Below are 18,171 nucleotides of genomic sequence, written 5' to 3' on the forward strand. Positions count from 1 at the left end.
GAATATACGAGTCTTAATTCTGCAGATCAACCACAATAAATGTAACTTATTACTTTCATTTCGTTTGAATTGAAATGATAAATCAAAAGGATTCTGACACGATCAGTGCAGGCACTGGAGTTATTGACTTCACTGGAGAGCAGTATGACCAAGAATAAACGAAACAGTCTGATCCCAATAAATGAAAGTCTGATCCCGATTAACGAAAGTCTGATCCCGATAAACCAAACAGGCTGATCCCGATAAATGAAACAGTCTGATCCCGATAAACGAAACAGTCTGATCCCGATAAACGAAACAGTCTGATCCCGATAAACGAAACAGGCTGATCCCGATAAATGAAACAGTCTCATCCCGATAAATAAAACAGTCTGATTACGATAAACGAAACAGTCTGATCCCGATAAACGAATCAGTCTGATTCCTCCAAAAAATCGAAACAGTATGATCCCGATATTTAGCGATTGTGCTTGATAAATGTTACGCTCTTTACGAATAATTTGTTTGTCAACTCTGATGGAATGATCCAGGTGCATGATATTGTTTAAAAGCACGTCAACACAGTACCGGTCATATAGAGCTGAATAAAAAAGAAGTTCTAACAATGCACATAGAATGTGCAAAAACAACCTAGTAAGATAGAACTTTTCCGAATAGCAGGAACATCTAACGAGTTTCTTAATGAATAGAAGTCTATTTTGTATTTAATGAATAGTAGTCTATTTTGTATTTAATGAATAGTAGTCTATTTTGTATTTAATGAATAGTAGTCTATTTTGTGTTTAATGAATAGTAGTCTATTTTGTATTTAATGAATACTAGTCTATTTTGTATTTAATGAATAGTAGTCTATTTTGTGTTTAATGAATAATAGTCTGTTTTGTATTTAATGAATAGTAGTCTATTTTGTATTTAATGAATAGTAATCTATTTTGTATTTAATGAATACTAGTCTATTTTGTATTTAATGAATAATAGTCTATTTTGTATTTAATGATAGTCTATTTTGTATTTAATGATTAGTAATCTATTTTGTATTTAATGATAGTAACCTATTTTGTATTTAATGAATATTAGTCTATTTTGTATTTAATGAATAGTAGTCTATTTTGTTTTCAATGAATATTAGTCTATTTTGTGTTTTATGAATAGTAAACTATTTTGCGTTTAATGAATAGTAATCCATTTTGTATCTTAAGTACAGTTTGTTGATAGCCTCGTAGCTAAAGTAACACAATTTTCCTTTTTTAAGTGTTAAGCCTTTAAAGTACTGACAGCAAAACGAGCTAGATTCTCAACTGGAAAATGGTGTACAATTCGAGTAATCATTCTAGAGCCATTTTATGACAGAAGAGGAACACTGAGACTAATTTCCTACGAATATTAATTATACGTCTGTGGTTGAAGCCTCTATGGTGACAGTAGTAATATGAGACAGAAAGACCTTCGGTAATGACCTTGGACTAAGAATTCGGTAATGCCCTTGGACTAAGAATTCGGTAATACCCTTGGACTAAGAATACTAATTGTTCTTATAGTACTCGAAGCAAAACTGTAAGATTGGTGTATCGATGGGGTACGTCTACAATTCGAGTTATTTTATGCAGTACTGGGATAAAAAAGGAGAAAAACCAGGCACTAGCTTCCCAAGAACAAGAATGTCCCTTATATAGCGTCTGAGGCTTCTAAGGTGCTGAAAGCAAATCCTGCTAGAATGACTTTTGTTAGAGATCCCTTCTCCATTTATTCAGTGCTATAAAGAAGAATGACAGAAAATAATTTCTTACGAAATAATTTATTCATATTAAATGTTCAGGAAGATGTTTGTGACGAGTCAGACAAATTGAATAAAATTTCTTAAGACTGAAATACGATTTCAAAATGCATAGCTTCACTTTATCTTTGTATACAATAAAAACGGCACGCCGTTTTCATTATTTATTCTAGATCAATATGGCTTATCTTTATGCCGTTCTTCGAGTTCGTGTTGAAACTACTGAAGTGTTGTTTACTATATGCTTCCTTGTTAGCACAATGCCACGTGTTCCGCAATCCGAAGCCGTTAAAACTGGTGATGCAGAATTGTCTTTGATATTTACTTAATAAGTAAAGATATTCAAAGTTTGGCAAAAGATTTACAGGGTTTAGCTAGAATAACTGAAATGAATGCTTTTGCATTCTGTCTAACGCATATAAATGGCATTAACAACAATGTACGCACGCAATAATACTAGGTTGGAATGAAGAAATATAATAGGATTTTCTCCCTTTGTGAAAACCACATACTTTAGTGGAACCTTGCACTTAAGAGATTAGTCCTTCTTGAAGAACGGTCACTTAGCAAGTTCATTTATATGGAGAGTCTTTGTGTATCTTGGTTTACACGGGATTCACCGTCTTATCCCTATAACTAGTATATCACAACTTGCCAGGTGTCAAATTAACCACCTTGCTGCCAGCTTTTAATCGTTTTCAATTGATATAAGAATGCCAAAACCTGGAATGATGGAAGATAAACTTTACACAAATGAATGAAGCAGTTACAAGGTTAAAAAATCGAAACATGCGAGACTTTCATCGTTTGTGAGTTCAGAGAAGCCCTAAATAATGTTCAGTCCCATTCAAGTTAAAACTATCAAAAAGTAAGAAGTATTTAAAAAATATTTGATTTTCAAATTAAAAAAGAGAAATTTATTTTTCAAAAAGATATTAATAAAATTCGTGCCGGTGTTAGAAGCTATAACTACCTTGCGACTGCTTCCTTCATCAGTTCCAACAAGATGGCTGCAATTCCTACTGACTTATGTCCGTTACGATTTTAGCTAAATATATTCTGGTACTCAAGTGATGAAACGATGGATTTGTCAAATAAATATATATGATGAGTGTTATTGACACACGTATATCTTATTCGATAAACAGAGTGACAGAAATGAAACAATGTTGGAAAACGTTGACCTCCTGTCCATGTACTTTTAGTTTCATTCCAGAATTCTTGCTGTAAAAGGGCTATTTACTACCAATCTTTCAAAATACAATCGGAGTATATAAACAATACTTCATTTCTTTTGTATAGAAAAGCAAATGACAATTAAACTCATTATTTTCTTCACATTTCTGACATTTCTTATAAATTTCCTACTAATAAGAACGTTTCCCCATGTTTAGAGTTGCGAGACAATCGGAGCATCCTCGGCATTTTCCTTCAAATCTAGAAAGAAACTTTGGATGTAATTCGTCGCCATTGAGAACAATATATTTTGAACTACGTTTTGCATGTAGAACAATATGGCGGACAATCTGAACTATCTCGGACATTGCTGTTGTAACATATGTGGTTCACACAGCCAAAGGCTAATCAAGAAACACCTCAAAATGATGCGTATTCCAAAAACTACTTTCTAAGTTATTTCAAGAACAGACGGAAATGGCCGAACGATGTTCCAATCACGTTGTGCGGGTAATGCTGATTGGAACATCGCTCTATCGACCATTTCAGGTCGTGAAATAACCTTGAAAGTAGCTGTAGCAGATATAATATTTTTAAGTGTTTTGTGATTCGCCTTTTTCAGAGTTCAGAAATATAATTCTCAGTGGCGACGAATGATACCAAAGGTCTTTTTCTCGACCTCACAAAAAGACAGAGATGTTCCTATTCGGGATATATATATATATATATATATATATATATATATATATATATATATATATATATATATATATATATATATATATATATATATCTGACACCAGCCTACACCTCTTTCCTTACCTCACCTAATCATCTACAAAGTGTCATGTGATTAATAATTAGAATGAATATGTTTTTATGATTTTAACTTGAGCTCTTTTTTTCATGGTCTCCATATGGGCAGGCATTTTAGTTTTATGCTGTTTTCGCAGGACATTGGAGCTGTAGGATACAGCCATACTTCAACGTCATGAAGTTACGAAGTTAATAGATTTGAGTACTTTTATTCCACAAGCACAAGGAAGTAAAAATATATCTTAGGCGATCATGGCCATTAAAAACACTCTAACCAGCTTTTACCAATCACAAAACTAAATGACATTTAAAACCGAGATCACGCTGACACGAACTGACACATGACTGGTCAGTAACAAGCTAAGCACAGCATAAAACGCCTTCTTTCGATATGTCAAGAACTTAAAAGATCAAAACGAACTGAAATATTTTATTTTTAAACAATTTGAATGTTATGCACATTTTGTGAAGTATATAATAAAAAAATCTTGAAACAATAATGTTTGTTTTTGCGTTGTAAATGCTTTAAAATATTTATTAATTTCCATTTTTATGATTATTTAACTTTCCGTATCTTTTTCCGCATCCGTATCGGCAAATTGCAGACGTTTTTTTCCAACTGCATGAACACTTATTGTTTAAACGTAAATTTGTTCACTGTCCACGAAGATCAAAAAACATATAAGAACACAAAAATCAAACTTTGGTTCAGTTTTCTAACACTGTATTATTATATAGTTTCGCTTCGAGTGAAGTCAGAATCATCAAAATGTCGACATCATTTCAATATATACAAAATAGCTTAATTCCAACGATTTTCTGTCTCGAGTCTGATTTCCATGTTTGTGCTCAGACAATTTCGTGATTACAAGGACTGCTTTATGAATATGTGCCAATCTTGAAAATAGTTACAAGTTTTTCTAAAATTCCGTGACACAGTCAAAGTAAAAGTGAGATAATAAGAGAAATGTCCTACGTTCGCCTCCATTTAGGCAATATAGAATTGCGAACTACATGCAATAACTACTTACCTCTAAAACTGGAGCTTGACAAACAGCAAGAACTACTTTCCTCGGAAAATGATGTTTTTGACAGTGGAAGTGCTCCACTGAGAATGGGCAATGTTACGTTTTACAAATGTACACATTTTTATAAAGAATTTTACACGAATAATTTTTAAGTCTAGACATACATTAGACTAACTTTAATAATCATGACAACAAAATAAATGGTACAAATCTTAGCATACATCGTACACATATTCCGGCCAAGCTGGCTGGAGCAAGACTAATATAACAAATTTACCGTCAAATAGGTGAGGCGCTTAACTAACTTCGATGGTGCATTGTGATCATAGGCTACAATCATTGTGCAATAAATTAAGTGCAGAGTTTTAAATTGAACAGAGTATTCCACATTCATATATTATCAACTGTCCTTCTAACACACCCTTGGAGCAAGTGTCATAATTGTGCAGTGACACAGCTTAAGACTAACATCCCTCAAAACAAAATGAAATGCTTGGGTTAGAGATGTTTCGGTTTACATGATTCGTTATTTGCCCTCTAACACGATATGCAATCAAGTGTCCTATCACCTACAAGTAAATCCTTCTGTGTTTTGTTTCATAAAACATCAATAAACACTCAATTTGTAAAACAGATATCTGCGATAATTAAAACTCCACTTCATCAGTTTAGGTTTCTGTATTGGTCTCTAATTTATTTCCTTTGCATGGCCTTAGTCTTCTTTGAACACTGGCTGCTCACACGTTCTCATTATGGTCCGGTTTTATGCGGATCACTACAGTGTAAAATAGGCATTTAGTGAACGAAAATGTCTTGCATTTTCAGACTAGAGCGGTTTTTGCTCACTATTTAGACTTCAAAAACTTAATGCAATTAAAGAAGGTACATTTTGGGGCAAGAAACATCTATCCATTTCAAGGAACTTCGGTTTAGTGAGGTTTCTGTATCGAAGGGTTTTATTGTTTAGACCCAAAATAAAATAACAACAAAATTGCAAAACCAACTATCAACATTTCTATTTTAAAAAAAAATCAGACAAGCAAGTAATTCGTTTCGATGATACTAGATTTAAACTGTGTTTTATTTTAAGACTCAGTTTAAAGCTGTGGTAATGAGTTACTTTATAATGGATGTCAGAGCCATTTAAATATCTGTTTATCAAATATCTACGCTTGAGAAAAACGGAATGAGTAATACATGTTTTAACCGATATTACCTTAACTAAACTGTAAATTGATGTGAATTATATGTCAGTCGAAATAGGATGACCTTATTACCATGAATTGCTTTCTACTGTTCAGATAGACACCTGATTTTATTGTTATCCATAAAGTGGCTTCCTTTGTGCAAATGCCATTCAATACATTTGACAAAAATGACAAAAAGCGTTGACGTGTCCTAATTAGAACAAACCTTCAGTGTCATCAGCTGTCATGTGTTGGTTGCCAATAGCACGCGTCTCGTTTGCAATACTGAATACGTTAAAGAATCGGACATCAATAAACAACCAAAGTGATGACACACTTATTGATGGACAACTGCGTTAACATACATCATGGGTGATAGCGACATTTCTGTCCTGAGTGCATCCAGTCCTTGGTTTTCGTCTAGCTGTTTCATGACACGAAAACACATGAAAGCTATTTAGTGCAGAGACATTTCAGTTAAGCAACTTGCACAGAGACACCCCACAGAAGCAAACCTTAGCTGATCAGGTGGAAGGTCTCAAACCAGTAACCTTCTGATCGCGATTCCAGCAAATCACTGAGCCATCATGGCACCACACCACAAATTAACCGTCATTATAAGCATGTATGGTTACTTCAAGTGTATTGGGTATTAGTAACTTTTTACGACTGATGAAATTTCGCAGCACTGTTTATTTAAAATTCATGTTTACCTGTAGCCACTCAGGCGGATGAGAAACAAAAGTTGTTTATTATTTGCCGTTGTTGCTGCTGTTGTTGTTGCTGATGTTGTTGGTGTTGTTGTTGATGATGTTGTTTTCGTTTTCTTACTCTCAATTCCTGACTTAGAACAAGAAGGCCTGCGAACCTAGTCGGAGTATTGATTCGATCTCATGGCTTCCAGTTCTCATGGCTGAACCCTAGCAACCACTCAGTTACCCGCAAAACGTGTAATAGTACTGTAAAAGTGTCATCGGATCTACAAAGTTTTTGTCTGTGCATATGTCCTTGTTCTATATTCATTTCATACTTATATATTGCTGCTGGTTCGGCTGTCTGAGTCAACCAAGCTTGGGCCAAAAAAAGAGTGGAAGAGGTGGAGTCAACACATGTAAGGCACGTATCACTTTGCTTAAAACATTAAACTGAAAAGTAATCATCAATCGTCCTGGCACTAAACTAGTTCCAAGGTCTTTTTAATGAATCAAGTATCAAAATAAAATTAAACACGATTATCACATTAGGACATGAAGATTTTGTTTTGATTTTATTTTTTGTTTAACAGTTGTCGATACAAGTCACAAAAGGCTGTCTTGTGTTCTAATATATAAACTATGTTTTGCACGCCGAGCTTACCCATATAATAGTTCGTAATTCCAGGAAAACAAGGCTGTCGTTTACCCCGCCATTAGGTTTTTTAAAGTGATATCTTTTGCGAACGCCATATTGCATGTAATAAAGTCCCAATGACAACGTTTATCATAAATTTCACCATTCTTCCAGCAAAACTTAAACCTGGAAGGAATTAAATCATTTGTTTAAAAAGGCTATCAAACATACACTGTTCTTTGAAATTATCAAGATGTTAGACTTAAACGACGTTCAAGTATTAGGTTTAGAATTAAAAGGTGCCACCCTTTAATGCAGTCAACTCAGTCGTTATTACGTTCTTTTTCGGGTGTTCTCCCAAAGTAGTGATATGATATATGCGACAAATTCCCAAAGTGACTAATCTACTAGCAACGAGATTCATATGTGTCAAAGAAACTGATTTGAGAGAAAATGAAGAGAGGCATGCCTGCTTCTTTCAAGCGAATCTGAGAAGAAACCGTTTGCATTTGATAAAATCAGACTCGTGTAAATATTGGTGATCAGCTGGGGCGCTGCAATAATGTGGAGGGTTTAACTTGGGCTGAAGACAATCCGACATAGCGTGGTGTTAGATTCTTATGTGCACAATGCTGTCATCATCAAATCTCATGCTGCAGCCTTCTACTGAACTCGGCTGACCCACGAAGGTCGCCAATCAACAACAAATTCATTCGTACACATGTGAAAAATGGCTCAGTTTTACACGTGAAAAATAGCTGGGATTCTCAGGTCAGGGGAGAAATTACATGGCTCATAATGTGATAAACGTCCATATTATCTGGTTTTAAAAGAAACCTACAATCTTAAGAACCAATATGTTACAAGTTTCAGTATTGTTCAGATGATTTGGCACATACGACTTTTTGCACGTAACGGCGGCATTGTGGCTTTGATATGTCAAAATGACTTGGACAAGATGTTCGTACTCATGTCAGTGTCGTGGGAATAATTGTAACGGGTGCTCGGTTGTAACAGGTATTTCGAGATGTACGTTCATATGCGTAATATACGCTGAACAGAAATGAGTATTATCAGTGAATGTTGCCACTCTACCTTAGACATAAATTCATCCAAGTTCATTATGAATCAAGCACTAAATGACCGTGTCATTGGGTGCTATGTACAGGGAGGCCACTATACTGTAGTACAGATACATATCTAATTATATTTTTCTCGAATATTTTACCTAAAATCAACGTTTAGAAAAATCAGAGACCGGTTGTCAATTTGAATCAAAATAAAATTCCGTTTTGAGAATCTACTCGAATCAAAACGGCCACCATGAGAAGCCGGTCGATTAATAGTAAGCTGGGTACATATACAGACAGCCTGGTAAACGGGCAGGTAGGGATGCATACACAGATACATACATACACAGACTTACAGCAAGTGTAATGTTAACAGTATGGTCAGGGGAAACAATTATTCGGATGAGTTCAACTGAGTTATCCATCCCATCCCGAAGTGTATGTGTATGAACCTATTAGTACAGCAGCTAGCTTTGAGTGCTTGAGATTGGTCAAGAGTACCATCATAGGTAATTAAAACAATAATAATTCACGTAATATATATATATATATATATATATATATATATATATATATATAGAGAGAGAGAGAGAGAGAGAGAGAGAGAGAGAGAGAGAGAGAGGAGGGTATGTTATATAAAATTATTTATGCAGTTATGGTTGTTTCTAATGATGCTAACGCTTTCCACATTAAAAATCACACTATTGATGCCGTCTCCGAACATGTGCATATATATATATATATATATATATATATATATATATATATATATATATATATATATACATATATATATATATATATGTACATCTAATTTGTATGTCGTTCACGACTGGAAATGTAGGTTAAATGAAAAGTAAATTTTACGAGTTCTTATTCCGTAGAAGGATGGGCAATATGAATTTAAGAGACATTTGAAACTGTATGTCAACTTTTTTCACCTATCAACTAATTTCTACCCTGCGCTTATCATATTCCCTGCATTTGTCAACGTTTTTAAACGGTTTGATCTTAACCGGTTTTTGAAAACTATCATTACTTTCTCTATTCTCTATAAAACTAAAGTTTTTTGAGGTAAAGGTCGCATCTGTAATGGAAATCTTGTATGTTTATCAGGGCCAAAAGAAATGTCACTCAATATCTATCACTGAGGTATTGAATTTCTACTTTCAATTCACAACACTTTACCTTTTCCTAACCCTGTCAATATCACTTTAGAATGGCCATATTATTGAAATTTCCATATTGTACTTCAAGCTCAATTTATTTAAAATTCACCTCGCGTCGCGGTCTCTTACATGTGGAACTTGTTCGGGAGCGCTGCCCCATTGAGTGAAAAGAGTTGTATTATATCCCTTGCGCCAATCCTCTAGCCAGTAATGGGAAATGGAGCGGCACCAAAAACTTCACTGCACACATACACTAACTCCGATCAATCAGCCCTGGTACAAAACAGCTAGGGAGAAAGCCGGGCTCTTTACTGCGTTTGTCTTTTATGAATCACTCTACTCGAATCGAAGTATTCAATGAAAGTCAAGCCAACATATGCATTCCTCCTTGACCTAATTAGATTTACATAAACCGGCAAAGATAGTTTCTTTCCTTCTGGAACCTAAATATAGCATGCTCAGGCATTTATTTTTATATTGTTTTAATTAATTTTACAATGCAGATAAATAAATATACTAATCTAAAGGTATGAAATCATTCACTCTCGACAGTGTTTTGCTGTTTCTATCATACTATATATATTGTCAGCATGGTACTCCGACTTTTTACTACCTATGACCTGCACAAAAACAGAATCGATAGTTCAAGAAAGCGCAGACACAGTCTACAGTATTATACAACAGTACAGTCTGCATTCTATTTCAAATCATGTATATGTGCATGGTTATTTATTTTCTTTCAGTGCCTGAAAAATGATTTATGTTCCAGTTTGCTCTGCTGCATCGGAGTTTAAATATTTATCCCAACACGGAATAACTAGCAGATTGTTTATAGGATCGAAAACAGACCATGTACGTATTATGTTACGAATCAACTAAGCGATGCATAGACTCAGTTAGCCTTATAGAATATTGGCCTCGTAAGGTTTGATTAGCGAAGATGGGTCATGAAAGTGTTTCCTTGCTTGGTTCACAACAGTACTTTCAACATATTATTGGCTGTATCATGTCATGAAAATGGGAGCTTTCCGAATGACATACTGCGCAGCCGACACAGTTTCGCCTCATAGAGTATCGAACCTGTAACTCTTGGATTAGCGGTTTGATACTTTGCCAAATGATCTACAGTTGCTCCCTGAGTTTAGAAAGAGCATACTCTGAATGCAGCGGTTGTGACTCTGAACTCAAATGCCTGATTTTATTATTGCAGACATTACTTCCAAGATTTTCAAATAAAGAAGAGAAGGAGGACGACACATAGCTGGTCTTCATACGATGAGTTTTTAAACCTTGATTGTTTGGCAATATGAAAGGTCTTATTAAATTCCTTCACGGAACATTAATTCCATGAGTTTAAAAGAATAATTACGTGACAGATACAAGTAGCAATAACTAAGAAATCGCAAGACATCTGTGCTAATGAGTGAATCTGACAGCTAAAATAAATACTGAGATTGAACGTTCTAATAGACTGAGATTATCAAAATCGAATTAAATCAACGAATTGATTTTATCTAAGATTGTTTACAAAAGCGGGATTTTCGTCTAATACAAGAGCTGTTTAGAAAGTAATTGCCACTAATAACTGTATTAATACCGTGTCCACCAATTACCTCCGAGACATGGATCCCAATTTCAATATCATAAAGCTTAGAAATCGTGTGGTTGAATAATCTTCAGATATATGAAGATTATATGTATTTATGTCCTAAGTAACGAAGATAGATTGACAAGTAGGCAGACATACGTATGGACGAAGTCTGACGCGTGCATACATGGATATATACAAACAAGGACAAATTGATGGATTGTTGGATCAACATACAAATATTTATGACGAACAGCGGTTAATTATCATAAATGACGTGGACATCAATTCTTTTTATTACGTCTACATATAACTTATATAACAAGTATAACATAATGGAGGCATATGGCTTACAGTTTCAGTTCCTAGATGCATTGCAACGTCGCAACCAAAAGGCTTTCCTAGCTTTCCCGCCTGTGACTATACCATACACACATACAAGTTTCCCCAAGGAGTCATACTGAACTTAATATGCTGTCAATATAAATGTACTGGTGTAGGCAAACATAATTTATCAAATCTGTTTTATCGTAGGGCACGACAGGTCCGGTAAGACAATTTCATTGCCTAAGTGGGGTTTCAAGATAACAGCACCATGACTGTATTAATGAATGGGCACAAAGTAAATTGAATCCTGAGCACGTATATAGCCGTTTACAACGAAATCTGCTGAATCGAATTCATGCACACTTTCTTCCATTGACCCTCGACTATGTCAATAAAAGAACATCCCTGTTTCAGACTTAAATATTAATAAACTAGCTTCATCGTCAAAAGTCTTAATCGACTCCTAATCTTCATAGATGATAGTTTTCAGACCAAACACAATGCTGCATTTGCACAATTCGAGTATGATATTCCAGTATGGAGTACGATTCAGCATGATATTCCAGCATGAAGTACGATTCAGCATGATATTCCAGTATGGAGTAAGATTCATTATTCTCGATTTAACACTAAGAACATTTAACATTAACATTGTTTTATAATCGAAGGGGTCTGGCCGACTTCTTTGGCAAAGACAAATATCTTATCTTATCGTTCAAACAGGTAAAAAAAAACATAGTTGTGTAATGCTTAATCGAGTCATCGCAACGTCAACACAAGACGGCTTTCCAGGCTTATACACCGATGACGTGAAAGAAAGTTTCAAAAGAACGCAGGATAAAGACATCACACTACACCAGAACCACAAAGTTTACATCTAGAAATCATTACTTGTGGTTTTATTTATTTTTTCTTTAAGAACGCTGTTCCGTCAATCTATTTTAAACTTTTTTTTATTGTAAGCATTTCTTACACGTCAAGTTCTCAAGGTTCAATGGATATACTTAAAATATAGTTTTGAAACGTCTTGATTTGGTCTTTATTAGAAAATACAGGTGCAGACTAATCCTGTGAAAACCATGCAGTCTCAATGACATCAAAGCATAATTCATCTCATTTATATTGATAGACCTAGATACATCGCTGTACCTTAATTTAAGTGAAGCTTACAATCATTTTATATAATCACATGTCAGACTCGATGTAATATACAATTAAAAACCTCCGTTCCTTGCTAGTGTTTCTTCTAACTTCGCAATGGAGAAAGGCCAACTTATAAAGCACTCTGGATGGAAGTTACGTGCAATTGTATAACCACTTCTAGGTATATTAAGACTACAATTTTATTTCAAAAGGTGCGAGTGAATTGCACATCTAAAATGTAAAAATGTTGGGTTATATGCCTGCGCGACGCTGTTCAGTTAGTGCAATAGCTTGAATCACTCACTTTGTTAAAGCTACCTGGTTTGACATTATTACATGTGTATGTCGAGTTTTTGGCCAAGATAGAATATCATTCAGATTAAAAAACAGAACTAGCTTTCTTGGCGGCGAAACAATTGTACAATATTTGTCCTATCGTATACATATAATTGTTCGTTTGAATGGTAAGGGGAATTGAAATGAAACACTTTCTTTTCGGAATAAACCGGATCATCAGTCTAGGCAGAGTTACTTTTCTATTTGAATGAACTCCTTCCTTATAAAGTAAGTCGTTAAATCTATTTTAACCTTGCGTAATGAATGATTGATTAATTAGGCTGTGGTTTCGTTTCTTGGTTTTAAGCGACTTTTAACACCTCATTTGCTATATCTTATAGAAGAAACAGGAGACACGTGCCTATCCAAAGGAAACACAGTGACGACCCGGAATGGCCTGGTCGAGTATCGAACCGGCTGCCCTTAAATTACCTTAAATTACGAGTCCGATGCTCTACCATTTAGCTCCCGTTGCTCCCTGTTTCACTCATGTGTAATTTGTAGTTAAGCTCTATGGTGTATATTTGCCCTTCTTTTTGCAACAGTTTATAACCAATACACACTTTATCCCAAACAGGATGAAAAATGCACCGATGCACAGCACATAGACGCATTATTTTTTGTTGGATAATAGATTCCGATGCGATGTTTGTCGTGTGTTGTTTATTTTCGACATATTATTGATGTATTTATATTACAGATTGATTGATATCCAACTTTACTTAAGCTACTACCCATATTAAACCACCAACAATCTCTGTCCTCTAAAAATGTCATTGCAACCCATAGAAACTGCATGCTGGTGTACCACCCGAGAAAATCTTGAACTTTTTAATCAATACGGATTATAGAACAAATTTTAACAATATGGTTTAAGAACTTTGTATTTGTTATCTTTATCTTTTACTCGATATACATTAAACATAATTTCAAAATCTGTATTTTATCTTCTTGTACTTCATAGCTTACGTTTATTTGGAAAGGTTTATGCTCACTAATTATGCAAAGGGATTGATTTCACGTTTTTACAACTTCACTTTTAGTCGGCACCATATGGCGACTATTGTGTCCAGATGTATGTATGTATGTATGTATGTATGTATAATCACCGACAATCAACAAACGAATTACACAAAAATATTCGATGAACATTACCAACAGCGATAGTGATTCTGTGAAGAAAGTATGTTATTGCATAATAATGGACAGGGCCAAACACCAAAATGTATTTTGAATAACTTAACATGGACAGTATTGTTTCCTTAAATACGTTGACATGGACAGGGCCGAACACCAAATGGTATTGTGAATACTTTAACGTGGACAGAATGGTATTGTGAGTAATTTAACATGGACAAGGCCGAGCACCAAATGATACTGTGAATACTTTAAGATACAATGTTGCCCTCAGCTTTCGATGTTATCATCCTTCTGTGCGAGAAGAATTTTGTCAAAGCAGGTTGGTCAAGCGACCACGCCAGCTATTGATAGCTGTATGACTTCGAGTCTGGAAAGATCAAAGTGTCACGGCCAACTAGTGGCCACAGTATGAAAAACTACGTGTTTCGTTTTCGTTTCTTCTTTTTACACACACACACACACACACACACACACACACACACAAATACATACATACATACATACATACATACCCACTAGTGCTGACAGCGTGGGAGGAAAAAGAGAGTGAATATGTTGTATTGTCTTATCGAATGAATTCATGTACATTTATCTCAGCTTCATTAAAAAACAAAGATAAAAAAACATTTTGGTGATGAACATATGTGAAACAATCTTTCAACTCAACGACCACTATACCAGAACTGATTTTACGAAGATGGACGCTATTTGAATTTACAAGAAAATGACTGATGACAAAATGTGAAATCATCAGTCAGGTTTCAGAAAGCTGACTGGCAACTAATCCTACATTAATGTATGGTTTGAATATGTTGTGATATATATACCTGTCTGTGCATAGATCCGATTTCATGTATTAAATCTGGCGTACATTCCAGTTGGTGGCAACTACATGAAGACAATTTGGTTAATCTGTGAATAAGAGCATGTGTCGATGTGTAAGAATCTACATACTGAGACAGAAGGTACAGCTAATGTGTTCTGTGGACACGAGAATAATGTAATACCTTCAGATGGAGTGCGACAAAAATACAAACTGAAAGAGAATAACCGATATTCTGATTCGAATTTGTAAATGCCAAACCACATAAATATTTTCACATGAAATTGAAATTACGCCATACCATCGGTCAATATTATTCGGTTCTGTACGGGAAAGTGTATGTAAGTTCCAACTCCTGGTATAGGAGGATGGCCGTATAGTTTTAGAAATATTAAGGTTTGATAAATGCACTGTAGTCACGTTTAATAACCCAAAATTGGGATTTCTATAGCTTAAGAAAGAACCGCACCTTTATTAATTGGAATGATATGTCGGTAAATAGCAGTACTTTCCAAATGACCATTTCGTATTCAAATTTTCTCCGTGATTTTTCAGTTCACTACGTAGTGATCGATGCAATACATAAATAGAGCCGCGGTAGCTTAATGGTTAAAGCGTTAAACTCGTAACTAAATGTGTGCGGATTCAATTCCCATCGTCGGATTAAATTGTATCGGCTCTCACTGTGTGCCCTTGGGCAATGCACTTTACCTGACTGGGCCGCAACATCATATCACGTTCAAAGGAAGGACAGAAAGAAAAAAACATTGAAACTAACAACATAGGTAGACGATTTCCCAGCTGGAAGAAATGAAAGCTTGCAACTTAAATTATTAAAGCAAATATAGAGGACAAACTAATACTCACATACATGACATGAAAGATTTATCTCTCGAGCGGACACTACTAAACAAGATTATCTGAAAAAACTCGTGAACTAAACTTATGTCTGTGATACCTAATTATTTAAAAGAGTTTTTCAATAACGATTACCAATTAATGGACAAAATATTTATGAAATTTGAGGCTACGTGTATGAAAAGACAAAACAAAATTCACATTCTAACAGTAAATCCGATTGATGTTTTATACACAGTCTGGTAACAAAGCAAAGACCACGCATTGTGTTGCATCATCAAATCCTAACATTGACATGCGTTGTGAAGAAATAGCAAATAACCAATTAAGTTTCTCCGCTAGTGAGTCATAGTTTGAAAACCGCAAGTCTGGGTTGTAAAAACATCGCCATTCATCGGTTACTTTAATTAAAAAGATCTTATTCGTGACCAAAGTGTCTCACCTGATAATATTACCTGGAAAACTGCACGTGGATTAATTGATACCTGCAAGTTATATCTGCTTACCTGGCCACTGTTTGAAGTTTGTAAAGTCCGATTTTGCAATCACTGTTGTGTTACTTGACACGAGTAAAGATCCATTTGTTAAGTTGGGAAGCTTTGCTGCGTGCAGTAAAGTTTCCAGGAGTGTAACACATAGAAACAGAATTCCCATGGGCTGGGACATGTTTTTGGACGCATTCAAACGGCTTATGTCGTGCTACGGTAGAACAAGATCCCAACAGGTTTCAAAGGAATATATTACTGAAATATCACATTTGAATCTTCCACTACGCATTATATCCTGCGAACGAGACAAAATGTAATTGTTACGTTGTTTAAAATACGCTGTGCATGTGTACAGTTGCCCATGAGACTTTGCTTGTTTAACTAGATCTAAAGAAATGTCGTTTGCTCTCTACCAATAACGAGAGTAGCAGAACTGGCTGATCAAGCGCGCTAAGCCCGCGTGCGGCGTAGGCGTGGCTTGCGACAACTTGCGCTGTCAATCAAACAGGTCGATCCGTACATGAATGGCGCTATTACTATCCACTATCAATGTTTGTTATAAAACGAGAATTCAAGTAATCGAGTGGTTCTTCCAGGGGCGGACCTGAAGTGGTTCATTCAGTCCCGATATATCACGGCCAGCTATGCTTGATAAACTGTCACCAGTATCGAGCGATCGCTTAGATATGACGGTATGAAAAGGCCTTCTACACTAACCCGAGCGAAACTTCCACTGTATTAATTCCCAAATAGTAAGGACAAGATAAAGCACAACAATCTACCCATTCTTCTTTGGGGTTGAAATTGTGGATTTTGGAAGCGCGTGGATGGGCATATCATTACAAGGTGTATTGACAGAGACGATTATTGAGGCATACTCAAATACACAAATACAGCGGTACAGCTGTAGCTCTGGTTAAAATAGGTAAAGGCAAGATCCTGCATAGGAACTTCATAGAAAGGTAAGAATTATAACGAAGCATACCCTCACTGCGTTTGTATTGCACGGATAACAAGGAGAGGACATCAAGTCCTTGAAATTAATGACCCCCAAAAAGGTACAGTGATCTTGAAGAATGACAAAGGAAATCACTTTTATGTTTTCCTGTGCAAGAAAGCGGCTCGGATCAGCGGTACGAGCTGTAGAACCACACCCTGGCCACACTTTTAATCATTGCATCGTGGTATTGGCGGTACATTCAAGAATCAGTGACCGTACTCTTGACTTTTACACCTGAGTATACTTTTCACATCTGCAAACAACTCTTGATACTTTTATTTTATGTAGCCCATTTTTTTTTTTTTTATTTATTATTATTTTGGTGTGCTAAATATATATTTTACCAGAGATAAACACGGTTTGGGAAAACAAATGCATGCGTTTCTCCCCTCTCTCCCATCCGGACAAAATTAAATAAAGCTTTCAAATTGAGCCGAAGTGACTCACTGGTTAGCGTGTCGGACGCAAGGAGTACTGATTCGAATCTTAAATAAGGACCAGCGTGGGTCAGCTACCAATTGCATCGGCACTAGAAAACCTACTTCTGCTGCAGTGATGTAAAGCACCAGACGAAGCCAAAACTTTAATACTATTCAGATTTGTATTTTTTTAGTTAAGAAATATTAAATATAAATTTTGCTATTTTGATACAGTGGTATTATTTTTTACTATTGCAACAAGTAATGTGTACATTTGCTCGTGCAAGGTTATGTTATAGTGCAACCCTGCCATTGCATCATAAAACGTGCATCCTTTTACGGTCGCCATTTTTGAATTCCTGAAATAATGAAATGCCGATTTTAAAGAACATTTTATAGAAGAAAAGAGAACATTGATAAAAGACACAAGGACTGGTCAGGTAACTGAGGTTAGTGTCAAGCTGCATTTCGGTATGGTTACGCTCAAAGGTGGTTGAAAA

The 18,171-nt window shown here is 35.4% G+C and overlaps 1 protein-coding gene across 2 annotated transcripts in view; it reads right to left on the bottom strand.

The window, feature by feature from the left end:
- LOC149791219 (sclerostin domain-containing protein 1-like) overlaps nt 1-17,692 on the bottom strand; it is a 69,961-nt gene extending 52,269 nt beyond the window's left edge. Inside the window, exon 1 of one of the 2 annotated variants that reach the window (XM_089969690.1) lies at nt 16,271-17,692. In XM_089969690.1, the coding sequence (XP_089825816.1) occupies nt 16,271-16,430 (160 nt within the window). In that variant the 5' untranslated portion in view covers nt 16,431-17,692. The remainder of the gene's footprint in view (nt 1-16,270) is intronic. The other variant, XM_089969691.1, reaches the window with a different exon arrangement.
- Between the last annotated feature and the right edge of the window lie 479 nt (nt 17,693-18,171).

This window comes from Sinohyriopsis cumingii, chromosome 9 (genome assembly GCF_028554795.1).
Source record: "Sinohyriopsis cumingii isolate HCF-2022 chromosome 9, ASM2855479v2, whole genome shotgun sequence".
NCBI classification, from domain to species: Eukaryota; Metazoa; Mollusca; class Bivalvia; order Unionida; family Unionidae; genus Sinohyriopsis; species Sinohyriopsis cumingii.